This window comes from Phaethon lepturus, unplaced genomic scaffold, assembly GCF_000687285.1.
Source record: "Phaethon lepturus isolate BGI_N335 unplaced genomic scaffold, ASM68728v1 scaffold19885, whole genome shotgun sequence".
Lineage (NCBI taxonomy): Eukaryota > Metazoa > Chordata > Aves > Phaethontiformes > Phaethontidae > Phaethon > Phaethon lepturus.
Genome location: NW_010541423.1, coordinates 1 through 21,827, shown reverse-complemented (window position 1 = coordinate 21,827; position 21,827 = coordinate 1). Strand labels below are relative to the sequence as shown.

General features: G+C 37.1%; 1 protein-coding gene across 1 annotated transcript; it reads right to left on the bottom strand.

The window, feature by feature from the left end:
- Window positions 1-4,262: 4,262 nt before the first annotated feature.
- Window positions 4,263-21,693, bottom strand: CALB1 (calbindin 1, 28kDa). The gene is made up of 10 exons (XM_010287738.1): window positions 21,587-21,693; window positions 17,119-17,193; window positions 12,182-12,265; window positions 12,037-12,093; window positions 8,585-8,662; window positions 6,088-6,143; window positions 5,953-5,992; window positions 5,813-5,866; window positions 5,608-5,679; window positions 4,263-5,324 (listed from the first exon to the last, which is right to left on the bottom strand). The coding sequence occupies exons 1-10, from the start codon at window positions 21,650-21,652 to the stop codon at window positions 5,211-5,213; spliced, it is 696 nt and encodes a 231-aa protein (XP_010286040.1). The 5' UTR covers window positions 21,653-21,693; the 3' UTR covers window positions 4,263-5,210.
- Window positions 21,694-21,827: the final 134 nt, after the last annotated feature.

The window sequence follows — 21,827 nt, the reverse complement described above, 5'->3', positions numbered from 1 at the left end:
CTCTATCCTGGCTGAAACCAGGACACCCAGCTACAATTATTTTTTTCCAGATATTTCAGCAATAGGTACCATGATGTTTAGATGTAATACCTACTGACCTAGTAAATGCCAGAAATCCATTATGTGGCTTTAAACACATAGACCCACTATTCTTTGGCTCAACTACTGCTATAATACTGCTTTACCTGTGTTATGTTCTTTGTTTAGAGAGTAAACTTTTCAGAGCTCGGTTCAGAAATGTTTCTTTTCCCCAGCAAAAGGCAGTGAGTTCCTTTCTTCCTTACTTTTTTAAAGGAATAGTCCTTAAAGAGTTTCAAGTGTTTTTGCAGTTTAAAATGAATACTTCTTCGTGAAGAAAATGAAAAAATTAAAAGATCTTTGTCTTTCCTTCATTGCTTTACTCATCAGAGAGAATTAGGCCAACTCTGCATCCAGGAGAAATTAATTTTAATTCATAGTGAACCTTTCAGGGACTGAAGCTCTTTCCTGAACCATCAGAGTTATTGGAACACATCCTATAAGGGTAGGATTTTTTGCTTTTTTTTATAAGGTCAGAATATTGAAGGGAGACATCTTAAAGCCTGTCTTGTAAATAGATACTGGGTATTTATTCAATAACAGAACATTTATCACTTGCAGAAACAGGTATTGCTTCCAAAGTATCTTCTACCTGTTTACTGTCCATAGCTAAATGAATTATTAACTGTAAAGTGACAACAAAACATTTTTAAGGCATATGTTATTCAGTGATAGAATCAGAAAGCACATTTTACATTTTAATGAGCATCTATAATATGAACAGAGTATTTTGTCTTACCTATACCAATGACATCCATTTCAAACTGTGCAAGTTAGTGGCGTTTAGATTCTGAACATTCTGTCTTGACAAGATGTATACAATGTGTTTATGCAGGTTTTAGAAATGGCATACAGTATTTTAAACAGTTATATGTTATTGGATAGCTTATAAAATATTTCCTAATATATAAACTTTGTTAAGTGAAAAAACTTAACTCTGATCTAGCTATCCACTTCTGTAGGAGAATGGAATAGTCTGGCTTGGATTAATTTCCTTCACTGAAGGAGTTGTTAGACTTGTTAGGGACAGGAGATGAACTTTACTATAAAGAGATAAATCTTGAACATCTCAAGTTTATGTTTTACCTAAATACAGTTTGTTTGTTACTGAAGTAGCAACACATGACATCTGAACTCAGGAATAGGACAGTAGAAAGTAGTTTTATAGTGACTACCTAACCCAAGTGTCTGGCTTGGCTTGGAAATTCCAGAAGAACCTGTTTCTACATGCCCGTGAGGATGAGACTGTCCTGAAAGAGGCATAAAACATCACTCAATTCCAAGAGGTGCCCGGTCCATAAGCATGCTCTGCAGCTGTGAATTGCGCATACTTATCACAGACTGACATAATTATCACAGCTACTTGATTCCAAACATAGCAAAAATGGTAGGAGATTGTATCCACGTTGAGCATGCTGTCTTACGCTGACATGTTTGCCCTGAGATTGTTACGTTCCTGATCCTACCTCACCCTGCCACTGAGCCACAATGTAAAGGGGAGTATGAAAAAATTACTGCTTTGCAGCATAATAATTTTATGGAGATGAAGTTGGAGGGACAAGGAAATGGAGTCAGAAAAGGTGATGGTATACATTGGAGAAAGCGAAAGGTGTCAGCAGGGTTGCAGAGGCAGTTTTAAATTTTCATGGATCACAAGGAAAACTTTCCTGGAATCCAAATACCTTTTTTTAAAATGGTATTTGCATGACCTATCAGTCAAAGGTGTTATCACTTCCATGAACTCAACTTGGAGACACTCACAAAGGAGCACTCATTGTCTGTTTTCAACTGTAAAATTCATCTTGTCTGCTTGATTAAATCTTGAAATTGTACTTTTTATTTCAGCTGATGATTTAATGTCTTTGAACCTGTGTGTTACAATTTCTGAGATTAATTCTGTGCTGTAAAATTGGTATTGTATTATAGTAGAGACTTATAAAGAAGTTATGAAAATCATTTGAGGTTGCAAATGAAAGAGATTAGTTGTATTGCTTCTTTGCTATGATACCAGAACTGCTGTCAATTTTTGGTTCTCCTATTTCTGGGAATTCCCTCCTCTTGAATATTTCAGTTACTGTTGAGAATATGGCTGTTATTTACCAATTCAAGAATCTGCTTTACAAGCAGAAGATGACATTATTTGAGGGAACTATGTGTTCCTACCTGTCCATACGGGCTTCCAAGTTCATTAGCACATGAACGGCTCATTTATCTTTACTTTTTTTCACTTGCTGATAACATGTAAGTAAAGACACTGAATTGCAAAGAAATTTGTATCTTTGTCTAACTCTATGGAGCATCTTGTATTGTAGCTGCTGAACATGTAACCCCACTTTAACCGAGGTAAAACCCCTGGTCTTTTATGTGATAATATAATATGCAGTAAAATAAAATGATCTTTGGGATATTGGTGTACTGACCTGCTTTTAATTGGTGCAGAACAACTTGAGTTTTTATAGGGGGATTTGGAGTTGCTCAGCACTTCAGAAAATCAGGCCACATATATTTGGGTGCCTAAATATGGATTCTGAGCCTCCTCATGGAAACAGCAAGTAGGTGTGGATTTCGGTATGCTTCCACAGTTGGCGATTGTAACCATGATTGTGTTGAGGGCTTAGTATAAATGCACAAGATGCCAAATGGAAATTAATAAAAAAGTTAACATTGTCTAATGAAACAAAGAGTTAATCCTAGTTTAAGTGGAGTTTAGCAGCAACGATTGCTGTTAGTTAGTATTTTGTGAGGCAAATTTTATGTAAAAGCGCTGCCGGGTCTCAGCATCTTGGTCTGTACTTGACATTTGCACGTGGAATATGCTGTCTAGAAATTTTGTAAGCTTGTGTGGGTAATCTCTTTCAAAGATTCATAATTAAGTTGTAAACAGGGGGAATTAGACTGGTGCTATAACATGCGTGAAATGTTCGGGATAGAACAGTGCAGCAGTGAACGAAAGCCAAATGGCTTGCTTCATGGCCCGTGTTCAATCCTGATTACATCATCAGTGAACGTTAACATGATACTCTCCTAATGGCACACTCTAGAGAATTCTATCTCAAAAGTTCCTATGAGTAACTTTACTAATTTTCAGGAACACAAATTCCAATTTCTGTGATGACTCTTTGTCTAAACACTTTAAACACCTCATCTTCCCCGTAATGATTTTGGCAAACAGTCACATCATATTTTTACATCGGAGTTTTGGGGTTTTTTTCTTTACCTTTCTCAACTATTAAAATAAGGCAAAATCCAGGGTTTCAAGTGCACAGTATGAACAATATCAATCATTTATTGTACTGATAGGCAGATTCACTTAACATACACAATGGTATTTCACATTGCATAGAGAAACGAGCAGAACAAGCCGGTGAGAAGTTAAATCACTGTGCATGGAGTGGGAGTAAAGCAGTGAGAATGGACTAGCTTAATCTTACTTTAATTTTTTGTAGCTTTTTTCAGCAAGGCCCCTTCATCCTGCACCACCTACTCCTTAACGTTCCAAGGCTCAGACTGGAGAGAGCCCAAGGCCATTAGATTGTTCTTGGAATGGTATTTAATTGCCCGAGTTCACCTGAGGGATTCAAGGTTTCATTTCAGTGGGAGTTCAGTGACGGTAATCTTTAAGGATCTGAGCCTCGCTGTTTGTGACGCATTTCAGATAGAATGCATTTGCCTCTGCTTGTTAAATAAGACACAGACATGCATTTGAGAAGTTGGATGTAGCTGCTCTGCTGACTTGGAATTGCATCTGAAACAGTTGTACATGGAGGCAACGTGGGTTTATTTGCTTTAAGACAACAGCCCAATTTCCTTCCCACACCAGTACATACTGGCCTGGATGTTCATGGTGTTGCCTGGCATAAAACCGGTTTAAAGTAAAAAAGGAGCCAGGCCAAAAATAAAAAAAAAGATGCAAGAAGACAGGGCTGTTCCCATGTTATAGTTCCCATTAAAAAAATACCTTTCTACCATAATAAAAAGCAGAGCTCACCATGTAAACTAAATTACTAAATTGGGATAAAATCTGTACTAGATCTTTTGCTTCATTCAGTGTTAAATTTTAATACTGTTACTATGGATTAGTAATTCAGTAAGATCCAAGGAGGCACATTTTTTTTAAATAGTTGTTTTGTTGTATATGTTGTACAGAAAAAAGAATCCAGGAGACAGACAAACTAGACACCAACAATCTTAGGATATTAAATTTAATTATAGATTACACAGAATATGATGTAAAAACAGCAATTTACTAGAATAATTATAACCTGCAAAATGTGAAAATAGTTTAGAAAATGGATTGTCATATTCTCTGACACAGCAATAGTCATGAAAGGTACACTTACAATATCATATGTTAATGTGTGTATTAACTATACTACCTGTCATTTAGCCAGGATTCCAAGACAGATTAAAGGCATTTATTTCTGAAGTGCTTATGTTTAAATTCAGTAAAGTTAAACAGCTAGATTGAAAACACTATATTTTTGTCAGCTACTGCATGGACATCTATCCCAGATAAGTGCTTTGTCTATATGCTATGAGTTCGTAATGAGAAGAGTAATTGAAAAACTGCAGAGAGCACAGACCTTTAAGTGGGTGGTTTGACAACTGAAAATATTTCTTAGTGCCTTGTTAAATTTTGGAAATCAGACATGCCACCGTCTCTTTCCTATTTCAGACCTAGGTCATATTTAATCTGAATTCATGTTTTGCATTTTAAAAAACCCATTTAGTTGTAATGGGGAAAGGTATTATCGGTAGACCTTTTTGTTACGTAGTTCAACAAGAAATGTTGCAAGTGTCAAAGGATATGATGACCACAGCAATGTCAGCAGGTTTCATTTTTTTCCAGCCGTGTTTATGAAAGCAAAAAACCAAAACCAAAACCAACCCCAACATATTTTAGTTTCTTTTTGAATATACAGACTGGCCCAAACATAGACATTCTCTTTATCAATCTTATTGTTACAAAAACTGTACATTACAAACAGTATAGAAACAAACTGAAAGGAATGTGCCACACATCCTGGCTAATTTTCTATATGCAGTTTAAAAATACAGCCTACTCCCTTATAGTGCACAGTTATTGTGTAGATAGAGTACATCACTAGTTAAGTGGACATGATAGAAGAGTTCTAGTTTTCTTCAGCACAGAGGATAAGAGCCAGTTCTGCTCTGTAAAGCTTTCCTCCATCAGACAAGGCCATGATGCTTTTCTTGTATGTCGCAAGGTTGTTAATGTCTAATTCCTATTTAAAAAACAGATAATGCTTCATAATCCTGTTTAGTTACCAGCATGAACAAGTTTGCTTCCAATGGCAGAAAATAAAGGAAAAAAAACCCCAGTAACATACTGCAAATGTTGTCTATGTATTTGTACATTATCCATATTATAGCCATATGTTAGATTGCTGATAGCTTCAGGAATTACGACTTAGAAGCTCTATATTTATCTTAATTGGGTGGATTAAAGTGTCCTTAAAATCCAAATTAAATCTAATCTCTAAGGGGAAAAAAGCCCGCTAGGATTACCTTTTTATTCTTTTCACAGAGATCCTTCAGTAGTGCATCAAGTTCATTTTCATCTATATAGCCATTGCCATCCTGAAAAATAATGTTAAAGATGATAACTTTAAACATTTATTTTTAATTTCAGAGGTTATGGCTAGTTTTCCACAAATTCTGAAAAGAAGTGCCATCAAACTACACAATTAATCAGGTTTTTTTGAAGACTTACTTGATCATACATCTCAAAGGCTTTATTGAATTCTTTTGCAGACATTTTGACACCCTAAATGCCAAAAGGAAAATCATCCATTAATGACACCAGTTATGTGTAATGGTAACAGGTTACCTTAAGAATGTGAATATTCATACCTGAAATTTAATAAGAAAATTTTCCTGTACAGGGAGTAGTCTTTGGAGAGAAAAAACAAAGGTCAAAATATTTAACTGTTTCCATAACAGTGGTTTTTATAAAATACTTGTTGTGAAAAGAGACAGAAGCCATACCTGGCCAGTTCAGTAAGCTCCAACTTTCCATCATTGTTGGCATCAAACATCCTGAGCTGAAAGAATATATAATTTTACATTACTAATCAAAACCAATCAATCAATCAACATCATGAAGAAAACACTTCTTTGGAAAACTTAAATTCAATGAAATTTAGCCTTTATTTCATGCTGAAATGATGGCCCCAGGTTTTAATCTGTCACATTTCCTGTGTCATACATTTATTTAGAATATCGAAGAAGTAATTTATAGTAATTAATTCTACCACAAAAGCCTGAAAAGAAACCAAATGAACAATTCTGATTAACCTACTGTAAAGCAGGTCTTAACTTGCATACAGTGATGAATGTCCCATATGAGAAACGTGCATGTAATTATTTATAGAGGAGTGTTGACACAGTAACATTTTACTTTTGATTTCATGTCATGATCTGATAATAGCATCACTATTCATAAAGGTGAAACAACAGTTGGATGAAGTTAACAGAATCCAAGGCATTCAATTCCTTAGACAGAAAATAATAGACATTTCATTCAATTGGCTGCTGGGTCTAATATTTAAGTAAAGATCATGTTCTGTTTCTGTGATGTATTTCAAGAAAAGAATGAACAGATGCTGTAGATGATCCCATTTTGTTGATGGTATGAAAATGGGAAATTAAATGTCTCAAAATAATTATAATTAACTTATATAAATAAATACATTAATGTAATTTGATAAAATATATGAATACGATTTCTAATCATCCTATTGTATTACAGTGTTTTCCTTTGAGCCCTTGAAAGCCTGAGCTCCTGCTGTGTGAGTGGCACCAACAGCTTATATTCATTATTAGAAGTAGATGGAGGTATTACACCTGCGTGGGACTTCCTCTCCCAGGTTTTATGCCTGTATAGTTCCATTTTCCTACTTTCAAGTATTATTTTGCCTTTGCTGTATAAAAGAGTCACAAAAGCAGCAAACTGTACAAAAAATTGTTAGACATTGTACTGAAAACACCACCACCCACACTCCATCCCATCACTTTCAATCACAGTAATTTTAGAAGTAATTTTTAGATGAGGCAAAGCAGTATCCTGTACTGAGATGAGTGTATATCCTTTTAGAGATAGAATTAATGCCATGAAAAATGACCCCATTTCACTTGGTTAATACCCAATAAATGTCAAAGGAGACCAGAAAAGAGACCAATCCTATAAACATTCATTTCTACATAACACTCTGGTTCCTTTTACCCCTTCCTTTCCTTGTAGAGAAGCATCTGCCTTGCATGCGTTTCCCATGAAAGGAGATCTGCGTTTGGGGAGGTGAGCAGTGGCAGCTGTGAAGTCAACATATTCTGTATTTTGATGGGTTGTTAGTGGCTGGCTGTGCCTGCCTGCAGCTGCTCAGGACCGTATGTTTTCTATTAGTCGTCTTTTCTAGTTTCTGAGATTATGAGAAAGCTGGCCTTACAATTTCTTTCTTACTGCTGTTAATTCTCTGTCATTGTGTCTCTCTGCAGAGGCCAGAACTTGGCGTACACTTTAACATGAAGGTCTAAAAGCTCCCTGAATTAAAAGGATACATGTTATCTTCACCAGTGAATAAACAGTGACAATTCTAGGTAAATGGTTTATACTGGTACAACAGACCAGCAGACTTTTGCTAGGAAAAACACAAGTTTTGATTAGCCATTCTCAGGACAGTTTAGCCATTTAGCCAGATTAGCCATTCTCAGGCTGTTGACCTAGCACATTTCTGATTGCTAAAAATACTTTAGGGTGACACCAAGCTGGTAAAACAAAAAAAATTAGTGTTATGCATTTCCTGAACACAAGAATTCTGAGTTTTGTTTTTTCTTGAAATGTCCACTCAGAAGCCAATGCTGGTCCTCACCATGGAGCACCATAGTGGTGGGATGGACGGAGTGCCCCAAGGACGGGCTGATTTAAGGCCAGGGAAGTGGCAGTTTTCTTCTAATGTTTATCTAAAACATCAGTTTCTCCTTCTTGAAGCAGGGAGAGAAGGGAAGAGTGAGATGTTTATAAATCTGGTAAGAAGCCACCATGCAGTGATGGCTTTTAAGACATTACAGCATGGTAAAAAGGCAAAACATAGAAAGTAACCCCAAATTAATTTGATCTAAACATAATGTAATTATGACAGGTACAATTTTTCTCCTATGAACTGTGAAGATTTCAGTTCTACAACCAATGGCACAGGGAAGCAGAACAAGGGAAAATACTATGGTATGGTCTAATATTATATAAGCATCAAGAAGGTTCAAAATTCCTGAGCTTTTTTTTTCAGCAGCACTGAAAACTGCCCATCGAAGCTCTGTAGCTGCAGAAGTCCTTGCAGTGCTAGATGCCACAGTCATCTCTGCTGCAACGACAGTAAGCCTGATTAGGATCTGATGGGGCTCCAAGTCATTTGGAGCCTTCCAGTGGCTAAAGATAAATAGAATTTGGATTAATCCAGTCTTGATGAAATATGCTTGTAAATAATCTTACCATTATTTCTGTGTATTCTGTTAGCTTTGAGTCTTCAATCTGCTTATTTGCTTTCTGTAATAAATCTTTCAAGAAGCTCTGTTAAATAAATAGAAGAGTAATAGGTGAATTTTTATCTACAGTATGAAAAGCTTGACTTGCTAACTTCAGATTAAAGTAATGGTAAATACTATTTTACTCCCACTTTAGTTATTTACTGATGATGTTTCAAATAAGTATGAAGAGAAGTAGTAATTAACTGCTACGAATACAACAGTTTCTTTTGATCAATTCAAGTATACTGCAGTTTTATTTGGAAAAAGTGACTCATAAAACTTTCTGTATTGTATGCCATTTGTTGTATTGTGAATTTGGAAAAAATAGTTTGGCTTTAAAGTATACTGCTTCCTAATCAGTTCTATCAGCAAACTAAACTAATTAACCTCGAGTCTCCTTGAAAACTCGGATGCCTAATCACTTCTTGCAACATAGGAACAATTTTACAGAAAAGATAATGATTAATCAAGTTTTCTCCTTGCCTATGGCAGTACCCGATAGTAGAAGTGAATGTTAGCCTACGTTGCTCCTTCCTACCTTGTATTTCAAATGTGTGCATCCAGTTTCATTGCCTTTTTTTGAATGAGACTTTAATAGAGTATCACATGACTTGAAACACCAGCCATTTTTACTTGAAAAAATAAGATTGTTTCCATGCATTCAGTGGTTTAAATTTCTGTACTAGATCTGTGACATTAAAAAAGAAGGGTATCAATTTATGTAACAAGGGCATTTCAAGACCCGAGATGTCTATGCCTGTCGATTCCTAATGAAGTACCTAATTACTGTCATCAGTTGGAGTGTCATTATCTTTGTGGAATTTTGGGCCACATTTCAAGATAGGAAATAGGGTAGCTCAGAAGAAAATCTATCTGTACATAGATGACATTCTTGAACTTGAATGCAATCATGTCAGTAGTCATTCAACTAATACCCTCTATAGTTCTTCCGAAACATCATTCTCTGTGCTGGAAGGCCTTCCTGGTAGTTTGTATACAAAAAACATGACTGGAATGTTGTAAATGGACGTTACAGAGACATGTTTAATGTGGTGTGCTTTGATGAAAAATAGAGCTGGAAAGGACATTGAAAGGGTGTCCAGTCCATGTCCATGTCTCAAGAAAGGATCATTTATATCTAAACTTCCTGAGTTACTGTCTGATCTGAGCTATTGCCAAACCTTTCCTAAATACAGGCAGAGGTGGAGAGTCTGCCTCCCCCTTAGGCAACATATTCCACTGCCATTACTACTGTCAGAAAGTTTTCCTGATTTCCAGCTTAAATTTCTCCTACAAAGTTGTAAGTGGATATACTCCTCCCATAGCAAATACTTAAAATGCTTGGGCTTGTCAAGAAATACTGATCTAAAAATAAAACTGGACAATTATGTCTTAGAGAGTTGGGGTTGTTCAGCCTGAAGAGAAGGCTCTGGGGAGACCTTATTGCAGTCTTCCAGTACTTAAAGAGGGCCTATAGGAAAGATGGGGACAGACTTTTTAGCAGGGCCTGTTGCAAAAGGACAAGGGGTAATGGTTTTAAAGTAAATGCAGGTAGATTTAGACTAGATATAAGGAAGAAGTTTTTCACGCAGTCACAGGTTGCCCAGAGAGGTGGTAGATGCCCCATCCCTGGAAACATTCAAGGTCAGGTTGGACGGGGCTCTGAGCAACCTGATTGAGTTGCAGGGAGGTTGGACTAGATGAGCTTTAAAGGTCCCTTCAAATTCAAACTGTTCTATGATTCTATTATTTTCAACATGTTAAAATGACCTGTTTCTCTGAGGTGGACAAAATCTTGCAGCACAAGAGAGATAGGACATTAGGGATACAGGTAAAATGTTTTCATTCTTCAGCTGGTCCTCAGTCAACCCTGCCTTTTTAAGCATATTTTAAATTATAGCAGCCAGCAACAGTCCTTAAGGCATTGTCTAACAGCTGGGGAGTTGTAAAGTGCTATGTGCATGGCCTCCTCCTGATCCTACCAACTTTAGATATACTGACCAGGCAGTAGAAGAATGGGCTTACCTGCCTGAGGGTTACCTCGAGGTAGGACCCTTGGCAAATGTCACATAGATACCAAACTCAAGGAGGAAGGGAAAAGGAGAAAAGATGTGAATTGTCTGATGTGTATTTGTCTTCTGAACAGAAGAGCTGTAAGGATTTCAGACAGGTTGATCTCCCAGTGCTTTAGTTAATAAAGCTTATATAGTTCTTCTTTAGAATACCACATATGGGCAAAATAGTCCAAATTAGATGGATAAACACTGCTAGGTCTTTCTCTTGCTATGAATTGTTTTGAATCCTCTGAGTTTAAAGCTACAGTAATATATCAAATGCAGTTGAACTGTGGAAAATGGCACCTTCCTACTCAGAGGCTGTTGTATGTAAGCTGAGAGGGCTGGGACTGTTCAGCCTGGAGAAGAGAAGGCTTAGGGGTACCTTATCAACGTATATAAATACTTCAAGGGAGGGCACAAAGAAGATGGAGCCAGGCTGGTGGCTAGTCACAGGACCAGAGGCAATGGGCACAAACCCAAACACAGATGGTTCCCTCTGAACATCAGGAAACACATTTTCACTGTGAGAGTAACCAAGCACCAGCACAGGTTGCCCAGTGAGGTTGTGGAGTCTTCATCCTTCAAGATTACAGAAGCCATCTGGACATGATCCTGGGCAACTGGCTCTAGGTGGCCCTGCTTGAGCATGGAAGTGGGACCAGATGACTGCCAGAGGTCCCTTCCAAACACTCCATGATTCCATGACTCTGTGATTCAGCATCTACAATCTGCTCTAAGTTTTATGGCTAGGGAGGTAAATCACTCTAGTTTTAAGGTTTGTTAATTCTGCAAGGCTGAGGTGGCTAATGGAACGATCTCAATTCTGCTCTTATTTGTGCATATTAAAGCTGGTACCAAAATCCCACCAAGTTAACCAAGCAGGGGCCACACAACTGCGGTTCTGTTAGCCTAACTATTACAGTGGAAACTGTAGGGTTACATGATAACTTGAGAGAGCATGATCTGTCCAGCAGCATAGTGATTAATGGTAGTGATGACCTTGGGAAAAAACCCAACAAAACAGCTCTTCTCCCTAATGTACCAAAAAAAAGAAAAACGTAGCTTTCAGAGGCCTATCTCGCTTTCTTAATCCTTCTTACTTCTAAGCTAGAGTACCCACTATCTTGAGTCACTTGAGACAAACATTGATGTGAATTAAAACACATTTTAAAAAATTTTGATCAGATTAGTTTCACTTTAAATAATTTACTGGTGATAAAACATCAGCTAATCATATTGCTTTTCAGTCACGTTTGAAATGCCGAAACATGCATGGGTGGGTGTCTGAAGAATCAGAGCAGCACAGGCTGTAATCCAACGCCTGTTCTCATGTCGTGCGTACTCATAGGTATTAGTTTACCTTAAGTTCCTCAGAATCGATGAAGCCACTGTGGTCACTGTCATATTTTCTCCATGTCTGCAAACAGAACATGAATGCTGTAATGATCTATTTATGGTAAGCAGGTCTTGGATGTTTTTACAACAGGCAACTTTTCATACTGTACCTGCATGAAGTCTTCACTTGACTTTAGCTGCTGGCACCTGAAGAACAACAGGAAATTCTCTTCCGTCGGCAATATCTGAGCAAGCTGTAACAGATTTTAACAAAGATTAAATTTTGATTCTTCATTAGGCCAGCTGAACCTGTAAAATAGTATGAAACTTTTTTAGAAGAGTATTAAATTCTTTGTGTTTATACTGCTGTATTGTGGCCCTGTAGAAAGCTTCATCCTGTTAGCCAAAATGTCTGAAAGGCTTCTGGGTTGCAGCTTTGCCATATTCATCCAGGTTGAACAGAACTGAGGTCTGAGAGATGGGAGTGAGACAGCACTCTGCTGAAGGGGTAGCTGGGGAAAGAGGGGAAAAAATTCACCCATGCAGAGTTAGGATCTGTGATGAAAACCTTGGAATGGGCACGAAGAGGAAAGCATAACACAAGGATGTTTAGAGAGTAAGTGTGAAGGACTGTGAATTAAGAAAGTGAGGACAATAGTACACTCACAGATACCGAGGAAGAGGAGAGAGGAACACTGACATGAAGAACACATGTAAGGTAAACAGAAAAATATATGGAAAAGCCAGGAGAGAAAAGAAAGTGAGGAGGGTAAGGGGATGGCAACCAGTGATCACTTGTCAGGCACAACGATGTGTTCGGGAAGAGCTATATATACCAGAAAGAAGTCAAAAAGGCTTTTAGCCCTGCAAAATCGGGGGTGGTGCTTCCAATGCCTTCCAATGCTCTACAAAAGGCTTTTTAAAATCAGACATTATTGTACTGATTATTGAAAATGTTCGTTTACTGTAACTCAATTTTGGCAAGTGACAAATGTAGAAGATGGAGAGTATGCTGTATAATTTAATGTAGAATCATGATTTGTTTTTAACAAAAGCCCAATATTTTTTTCTGTCCTCAAAATGTATGAAATGTGTTTTGATTAAAGAAAACTTTTTACTTGAAGAATAGAACAGCTGTGCTTACTAGGAAGAGAAAATGGTGAGAGACAGATTTCTTAGCTGCATTCTTTTATGAAAAATGACATCTGCAGACTTCCTGGAGCCCCATCTTAAAATTTTGATTCAAATTTTTGTTTTTCTGCATTCATCTCACACCCTCAAATAGCTTGTTCTATTTCAGTGCTATTGCCTAATTGCTCAGGCTTTTATATTGGATTCCAGCGGTGACGTAGGTGAGTTCAGCTCTCCTTCTCACTCTACAGGCACGACTAGGGGATGGAGACCGATCTCTTGTTTCTCTAAAATTATCAGTGCGTGGTATCGGTTGTATTCTTTAAGTGTTGGTACAACTGAAAAGACACATCAGAGCACTCTCCTTACAGAAACGGCGCAGCTGATGACAGGCTGTCCGGCCCATCAGAGTGTTCTGAGTGCTTTTGCTAAACCACTGAACACCAAACTTAATCAACTTAATGTTTTTGTCAGCAGCTTTTGAAACCTACTCCATTATAAATAGCATATACACGTAAGTACATGTTCCTATGTATGTAACAGCTAAATGTGTGTAACTTAGTACTGATTTATGGAAAAATTTCTTTATTTCTCCCATGACAGGGGAGCTCTGCTTTTTAGAGTTAAACAACATTCCTACTCAACAACAAATGTTGAATGGAAGAACTGATGATAACAATAAGCAGAGTTTGGGGGAAGGGACTGATTATGATGGTAGGAAATGGTTTATATGTGTGGAAATTATAAGACATCATTCATAGGACCTCTATAGCTAACTATGGTGAATTTTGCAAGGGTACTGTAAAATAGTACAAGGTGCAAGGGTAAATGTAAAATAGTAACTTTCCAAAGAATCATTAGCAGCTTACTAGCAGTACCAAACTCTGAGGTACAGAATATATTACCTCTGCAGGAAAATTACCCTATTTTAAGCTCCACCTCTCACCTTTGTAAATCTCAGGGGAAAGCACAGGCTTTTATGTTACAAAGATGTAGTAGCTCAATATCCAATATTAGCTCAGGCTTCTGCCAAAAAAAGAAGTCTTTTGTGTTTTCATAATAGAAGCAATATAGCTAACGGGAAGTCCAGTTCTCCAAGCTCATGCATCAAACAACATTAAATTGCTTTTTGTGGAAAACTCTGCATTACTAAGGGTTGAGATCGTGTGGATACTGGCTCAACTTTCCAGTCCCAGTTATACCACTACAGAAAGGAAAGTTGGAAACATGGTGCTATTTCTAATGAAGACTTCTTTGTGAGGGTAAGTGTAGGGGGACTCCGTGACCATGTCTGAGTAAGAGTGCAGACTGCTACGAGTTGTGTATGGCAGCAATAGCAGTTTAGTGAGTGTTTCTGTCAGCTCTGCTGCTTTTGTGGAGAATGTCCTATACGACAGGACAAGGGGTAATGGTTTTAAACTAAAAGAGGGTAGATTTAGACTAGATACAAGGAAGAAATTTTTAAGAGTGAAGGTGATGAAACACTGGCACACGTTGCCCAGAAAGGTGGTGGATGCCCCATCCCTGGAAACATTTCTGCGTTGTGAGTAATAGAAGACAACCACAATGCCTGAGACTGGCTTAGCTCCTCTCTGCTCAGCTGCAAGCTAAGGTACATCTTTAGAGGTTAACTAGCAGAAAAAAATACTCTCAGTACTTAAAACAATATCAGAAGTATTTTCTAGAAATCATTCTCTAAGTAAATTCTGTCAGTATTTAATGCTATTTAAAAATCATTTCACCCAATACAGTGAATTTGCTTTTAAAAATCCCATAATAGAGAATGGGAGTAAAAAGAATATTTTAGGCTAATTAGTTATTTTATGGCAGCAGTAAGCTTCAAAGAATTTGAATGTGGAATTTCTGCAGTCCTGAGTTTTGAAACCTGGGGTTTCACATCCACGTTTTAGTGAAAGCGTTGGTCTGAATGAGTACAAAAAGTGAAAGAAAGGTCCCTCACACAATGACAAGCAAGTGGACAGGTTACTTAGCTGGAGGACACAGGATAAAAGCTAGTGAACTAAATGCAGTGTGCTTGCAAAGACAGAATCAACATTTAATCTGAACTGAAAGTCCACTCCTTCCTCTGTGAAGCCACCCAAGCCTCCACTTTATCTCAGTCAACAGACATTTCCTGAAAACTCATTATTCGCTAGGACATTTTCCATCAGATGCTGGGGTATTCATTATGATGTCTGGGAGTCTGAATGGCTTTACTTTTTTTTTTCTTTTTTTCCAAACATCATTCCTACACTTTTTCAGAAAAACTATTTGATGTACTGTGTAAATGCAATCTGGAATTACTGGAGAATCAAGTCCAAATACCAACTTTAAGATTATACTGCTCTGCACATGCAACACATTTAATCTGAGTCCCATCAGCACTTTCCAAATCAGGCTTCATGCTGATGTAAGTGAAATAAAATATAGCTATTGGGTTAGGGAACTTCTATATTAAGGGAGAAAGTCCCTTCAGTCACTGAACTGAGTACTGTCACTTTTCAATGGCTTTTGTGGATGCTGAGCAGGGTTGGCACTTCACTGGGGGTGGTGAGCACTGTACCATAACAGGCCCTATTGGATTTGCTCACCTTTACCCATAAAGTCAATAGCAGAATTCTTGCATCCAATGCTTGCTATTACAAATATTCAAAAAATACTAAATTAAGTAGGATTCTTCAATACCAAATGAATAAACATTTGTTAGTCCAAAACCAAACAATTTGTTAGTCCACATAAACACTAGTGCTTTTTAGATGCAGAACTATTTGATCAATGGTAAGTATTGTCAAAAGATGCATTTTTTTAAAATCAATTGTAGCTGCAAGTAAAACAAACTGTTCGTATTTCCATGGTAGTTTAGTCATAAATACATGTGCAGTTAAACAAGTATATGCAATTCAGAGACATGACAGAGGAGAAAAGATGCCCTGAAATGATCTATTATATCAGCAGCGATACTTCCTATTGACTTTTACAGATTCTATTCAGTCCTCTATTTTAAAATTAGCTACTGACCCAAAGTTTGTCACTGTAGAAATTTTGCAGACCTGGCTTGTTTCCAGCTGTTTCTTAATTAGCTCTCTAGGTCAGATTTCTTATTATCAGAAAAAAATATATAGTAGCATTTAGTAATAAAATCACAGTCTCACTGCACTCAGACTGAGGTAAACGAGTTGTAGATTTAGGCTTGAAAAAGTGGCTTCTCAAGCTGTAACCCAGCGAACTCTCCTTTTTGACTTGCAGCACTGAACAGTGAAAGTGAGAGAAAATGCAATGGTTCCCCCTTCCTAGCAAATTGTCTAAATTATGCAACTGTTGAGTGGCTGTATGTGTAGAAGGGGTTGGTTGTCTTTGCCCTCTCTAGAAAGTGGGAGTAAGGAATAGGGGAATTTTCTGCCTGAAGTTCTGTTAAAGCTCAAGAAAGGATTTCATAAGAAATCATGATCTTTCACAAGCTGGATCACAACTACTATGAAAATTTTGTTTAAATTTAACGAGTAACCTATTCTTTTACCATATGTGCATTTTTTTAGAATAGACTACATACAGTGATTGCCCAGTTGCATTCACTTGTGTGTTATCCTCACTATAGGAGTGGTGACAGATCATTAGCTCAAAATCATAGGTAGAAACAAATCACATTTACCTTCCACAATTTAATTTTCTAAAATAGAGTTCTTATCTGCTTTGCAGGAAAGTTAAATTGCTGTTGATGCTTATTTGTACTGAATAAAGCGTACAAACTTAAATGAGGTGTAGTGAAATGTCTGGAGAGGGTAAGGACTACCTCACGCTTTGTTAATGAAAAAATTTCCTTAGTGAAAAAAATACTAAAGATCTTAAGACAGAAGAAGACATTTTCTGTGTAACTAAAAATCAAAAATATGTACATATTATGCTCACATTGTTCTGTGCTAAATGTATTTACTACAAGTAAACATGTCAGTCTTCTGTTGTAAAGTAACTGTCTTACCTCAACTATTCCTATTTTTCCGTCAGTAGTCTTCCCGTATTGGTCCACAAAAGCTTTCATTTCGGGTGTTAAATCCTACAAAGTTACAATGCGAGAATCATTACTTAAAGATACAGAGAAGCATACCTAAACTTACTTGAATATTCTATTAGTTTCCAAATAATATACTACATGTAATGAAGCACTCACACTTACTGCAGCTAGATTCCTCAAGTTTAAATGAAATGGAGTATTTTTTAATCATGAATAATGTCATTGTGATAAATTTTACTTCCTAAGGAAATATATTACAGTCAGTGTGAATGATTGGCATCTAAATACCTAGAACTCCTATTTTAGTTTACAGAATGACAAAACTATAAAGGCAGATGTGTTGGAAGAGGTGTATAACGGCTCTTTTGTTTAAGAGGATGACAGTGAAGTTCATAGGCAATTATTAGCCAATTTTCTCAGTTTTCATTTTCAAATTAGCAACTTGAAGGCAGTGCAGATTCTTTCAAAATAAGGAACATTTCATTATAATACATCTGAACACCAAAATAGCCTTTCCACATCTTTGAGTGGATTTTGCCTGAACAATGGATGCTATTTTAGCCCTAAAAGAACTCATGATGATATCAGATTTTTCACTGTTTAGTATTTGGTTATCATAGAAACAGAGTCAAAATGTCACTGCTGAAATGTAGAGAGGCAGATTTATGAGGGAGAAAACTTTGAGCAGTACCTTAACTCAACAGAGTAAAGCCAGCATCATTGTTCTTCATATAAATTACTGTCCCTGCTATACATCTGTTCTATAAAGACTCTCCTCACTCTGGAGGCTCTGGCAAAAGTGCCAGTCTTGCGGTGAATATCTAAATATTTGATTTCACACTTCAGTTGGACTTGCCTTGCTTTGATAGGAGCTGCCATCAACCTTCAAGACTGATTAAACTTTTAACTTTCTTTGTATTTCTTATGGGTGTGAGCTAGTAAAACCATGTAGAAAGAATCTGGACTACAGTTACGTTAAAACAGTGGACAATTCTATGGTTATAGATGAAGATGCAGCAGTCTTTGGAAATTAAAGGTTTAGTTGCTGTAACAGATCTGATTATATAGGACCTAAGTGATTCTCTCACTAGAGACACAGGGAATCTCAGCTGTACAAAATCTGTTGTAGTTTGTCCCAAATTTCAACTACCAAAGCTAACTAAAATGTCAGTTCCTTGTAGCTGATACAATCATGGCCTAGTATCCTACTTCTGTCAAAGTCATCCATGGCAAGTTAGTAATTTGCCATGGCTTTAATTAGAGATGTGGTTATTAATACAATGCACTTCAATGTCACCTTTCATCTAATGATCCCAAAGTGGGGACAAGTTTGCTTAGCAGATAGCATGGAGAATTTAGACACTTGGATTTTAATTAGTCCTGGTTAAATATTTTACTAATCTTTCTAATAGCAGCTCCGCAGTGCCAGACAGTGTCCAGCCATTGACGATGACTGAGATGCAGTGTTCAATGTTTGAAATTAAGAAACTAGCCCTTTTAAAAGGGCTTTTAAAACTTGAGACACTTATCCAACCAAGTGGAGCTGTAGAAAAAACATAGCTTTTTTTGATATGATTTGAAAATGTAAGGATAGATGGCACTACAGAAACACTTATGTGACTGTATTCGTAAACATCTATTAAATCACATATTTCTGTGAAGAAATATTGTCATTGTCTATATATGCAGAGAAAGTGAGAATGTGGAATAGCTTGGCCAAGATCCGCCAATTAACCCTTTATCAACCTCTGTTAGTCACTTATACCCCACAATTTATTTTGGCAATTGGCATACCTAAATAGAGAACGTATTGCATAAATGTGGGGCACAATAAATGGAAGCTATGCTTATATATTTATACAGCTTTTATCTTTAAAAAAGAGGCAATTCTTTCAACGTGCCTGAAAGTATATCACATCTAGATATGATAGATATCACTATCTACCATAACGCATGAAGCAAAAAGACATAGGGTTACCAAAGAAAAGCCCGAGCCCTAAAACTTCCAAGTACACATGCACCCTTTGGGGCTAGCATCAATCAGGCTGCATGCTACTGCACTGTCTGAGAAAAGGCAGCTGTGAAAGTACGGGCTTACTGAGCGGATTAATAAAAAGATTAGAATTAGAACATAATTAGAACAATTCTGTAGTTGGGAAGAATATTGGGAAATGTTAAACCACCCTATTCGATGACAGAATCAATGTGATTCTTTAATGCATATGGCATGACTGATATAAATCCCGCTATGAAGAATGCATAATTGAATATTTCAAAAATAGTGAGCAGGAGAGTGACCTGAAATGCAGAAGTTAATGATGACAAAGAAGCTTTGGGGTGTTAAAAGAAGGACAGCTGCGGAAATGACATATAACCTACACTAGTTTCTCAATGTGTCCCTTCTGGCAGAAGAATAGAAATTCAAAGCTACCGAATTAGTATCCCGTGAGACAAGACATGAACTAATGAGATGCTTGTTTGGCAAATGAGCCTTCAAATCCAAGAATCAGCTTAGATTTGAAACCTAAGATGACAAATATCCATACTCCAGAAAAAGACTTTGGGGATGAAGGTAACATCTACCAAAGGCAGAGCCAATGGATCAAGTGCTGAATTTGATGTTGCTACTGTAGGTTGCTCTTTTCAGCAGAACACTCAAAAAATAGGTTTGAATCAGAGAAATGGGAAAGGAAAATTTAATTAAACACCTGAGCATTTAAAAAATACAGTATGAGATACAGGCAGAGGTTATTTTATTTAAAAAGCATAAATTATTAAATTTGTAACAGATAAGAATAATCTTGCAAGGCTTTTATGTGTTACTTAGAGCAGGCTCTGTTTTCAAGAAGAGATGCACCCTTGCTTCGAGAGAGAAAAGAATCTGATCTTAAAATAAGAAACGTGTTTTTTCCTTGAGCTTCTAACTAATTTTTTAACTACTGAATAATATATCAGCATTTCTACTAAGAATGCCATTCATACTAAATACACACAGGCTTTAATATCTTCTTTCTAATGAGCATACTTAAGTTTCCTGTATTTCAATATAGAAGAGAGGTTTGTTCTGTTGCAAGACTTGAAAGCTATTATGTTTAATCTTCTCTGTGAAAAAAAATTTAGACTTTTTCCCTCTAAAAAACACATTCCTTTCCCAATTTTCTGTGGTTTTTTGTTTGTTTGTTTGTTTTTAATTTTAGTTTAAATATACTTACACTCATGAAAATGAGTGCCTACACCAATGACTGCAAGAAGAATTAACCGGTACCAGGACTGCAGTAACATTAGAGCCATTGCTGGCAGACAGATTTTCAGATGGATGAAAATTAATAAAAAGATACTTTTTTCCACAGAATAAATTAAGATATTAAATTTTTGTGCATTTACTTCTAAAGTATACAGCAATTTTTAAAGCAAAGTTAATTATTGAAAAGTTATTGTTGAAAAGCTATTGCTCAATTTCGAGGTATTCTCATACGAAGTAGCAATTTATTTCCCCATGCACACAATGCCATCCAGTTAAATTATAATTTTATTTTCTGTTACTTCAGAAGTCTTTTAGCATAGGTTGATTTAAATTGATTTCATTAGGTTATATATTTGAGGTTGATGCTAAGTGACCTGTTTTAGAAACCAATTATTTTAAAGGCAATTTATTTTTTATAAATGTTCACTTCTATTTTAATTCAAATCTTTACATGGAATCTTTACTTTCTTTCTTTCTTTCTTTTTTTCCTTTCCTTCTCTCTGTTTTTTTTCCATGTGGGTTTAGTTTGGAGGAAAATTATAATTAGTGCATCAATAACTAATGCACAGCATTGTTTTGACAGCATTGTAAAACACTTTTCTGTCCCTCTGAACAATTTAAACTACCCGGATTTGGTACTCATACTCCTGGTGTCTAAAACTGGTGAAAAGCAAAAAGTGGTTAGCAGTCATCTGCAGATCTATTTACTGACCAGCAAGGGGCAGAAATGCATTTCAGCCCATACTGCCCATTATGTATGAAATTAACAGTCTCAAACTGACTTGAAGTGCTGTTTTTTTTTTTTTTCTTTTTAGTATCAGTACATATCTGGATCAGGTAAGATTAATTGCAATGGGATAAGGTCCCATCCAAGATGAAAAGGTAACATCCATGCATTTCTTGACTTTTCTTTTTAAGCACTTGGAGAAGCATCAGCTCGTAGCCTGGCAAGTTGTGAGTGGGACCTGCTCACCAGGGAGGTGGACCCTGGCCTCACTTTCCAAAGCAGAAGATTTATTTAATTTGCAACCTGCTGATTTCTAACCGAGCTACTTCCCTTTACCTGGTGAGACTTGTGCACGAACCATGTGATGGCAACAGAGAAGAGAAGGGATCAGGGCCCTGGAGTTTGCTCAAGAAAACTCTTCTTTCCCGGAGAAGGCGGAAAAGTGGGGTGAAACGTTAACCTACCAAGCCTGCCTTCTTCCGCGCCTGCTGCAGCTCCTGGATGAAGTTTTGTAGCTCCTTCCCATCCATGTACCCATTGCCTACAACAGAAAGAGTTACAGCTGCTGCCAGCGCTCCCTCCAAACTCTCTCTGCTCTTCAGCGCCGGCAGGGACGTCTCCGACCCGTGTGCTCCCTCCCGGCGGAGCGGCTCCCTGCACGCCTCACCCGGCACCGACCCCAGCCCCTGGACGACTCCGGGGCTG

What these genes read in the sequence shown, in the direction of transcription:
- CALB1 (XM_010287738.1), bottom strand. Translation starts at nt 21,652, where the DNA reads ATGGATGGGAAGGAGCTACAAAACTTCATCCAGGAGCTGCAGCAGGCG. An exon ending in CAAGTGAAGACTTCATGCAG is followed by an intron (nt 12,094 to 12,181) that starts GTACAGTATGAA and finishes TTCTGTTTGCAG; the next exon opens with ACATGGAGAAAATATGACAG. An exon ending in CCTTTGAGATGTATGATCAA is followed by an intron (nt 5,680 to 5,812) that starts GTAAGTCTTCAA and finishes ATTATTTTTCAG; the next exon opens with GATGGCAATGGCTATATAGA.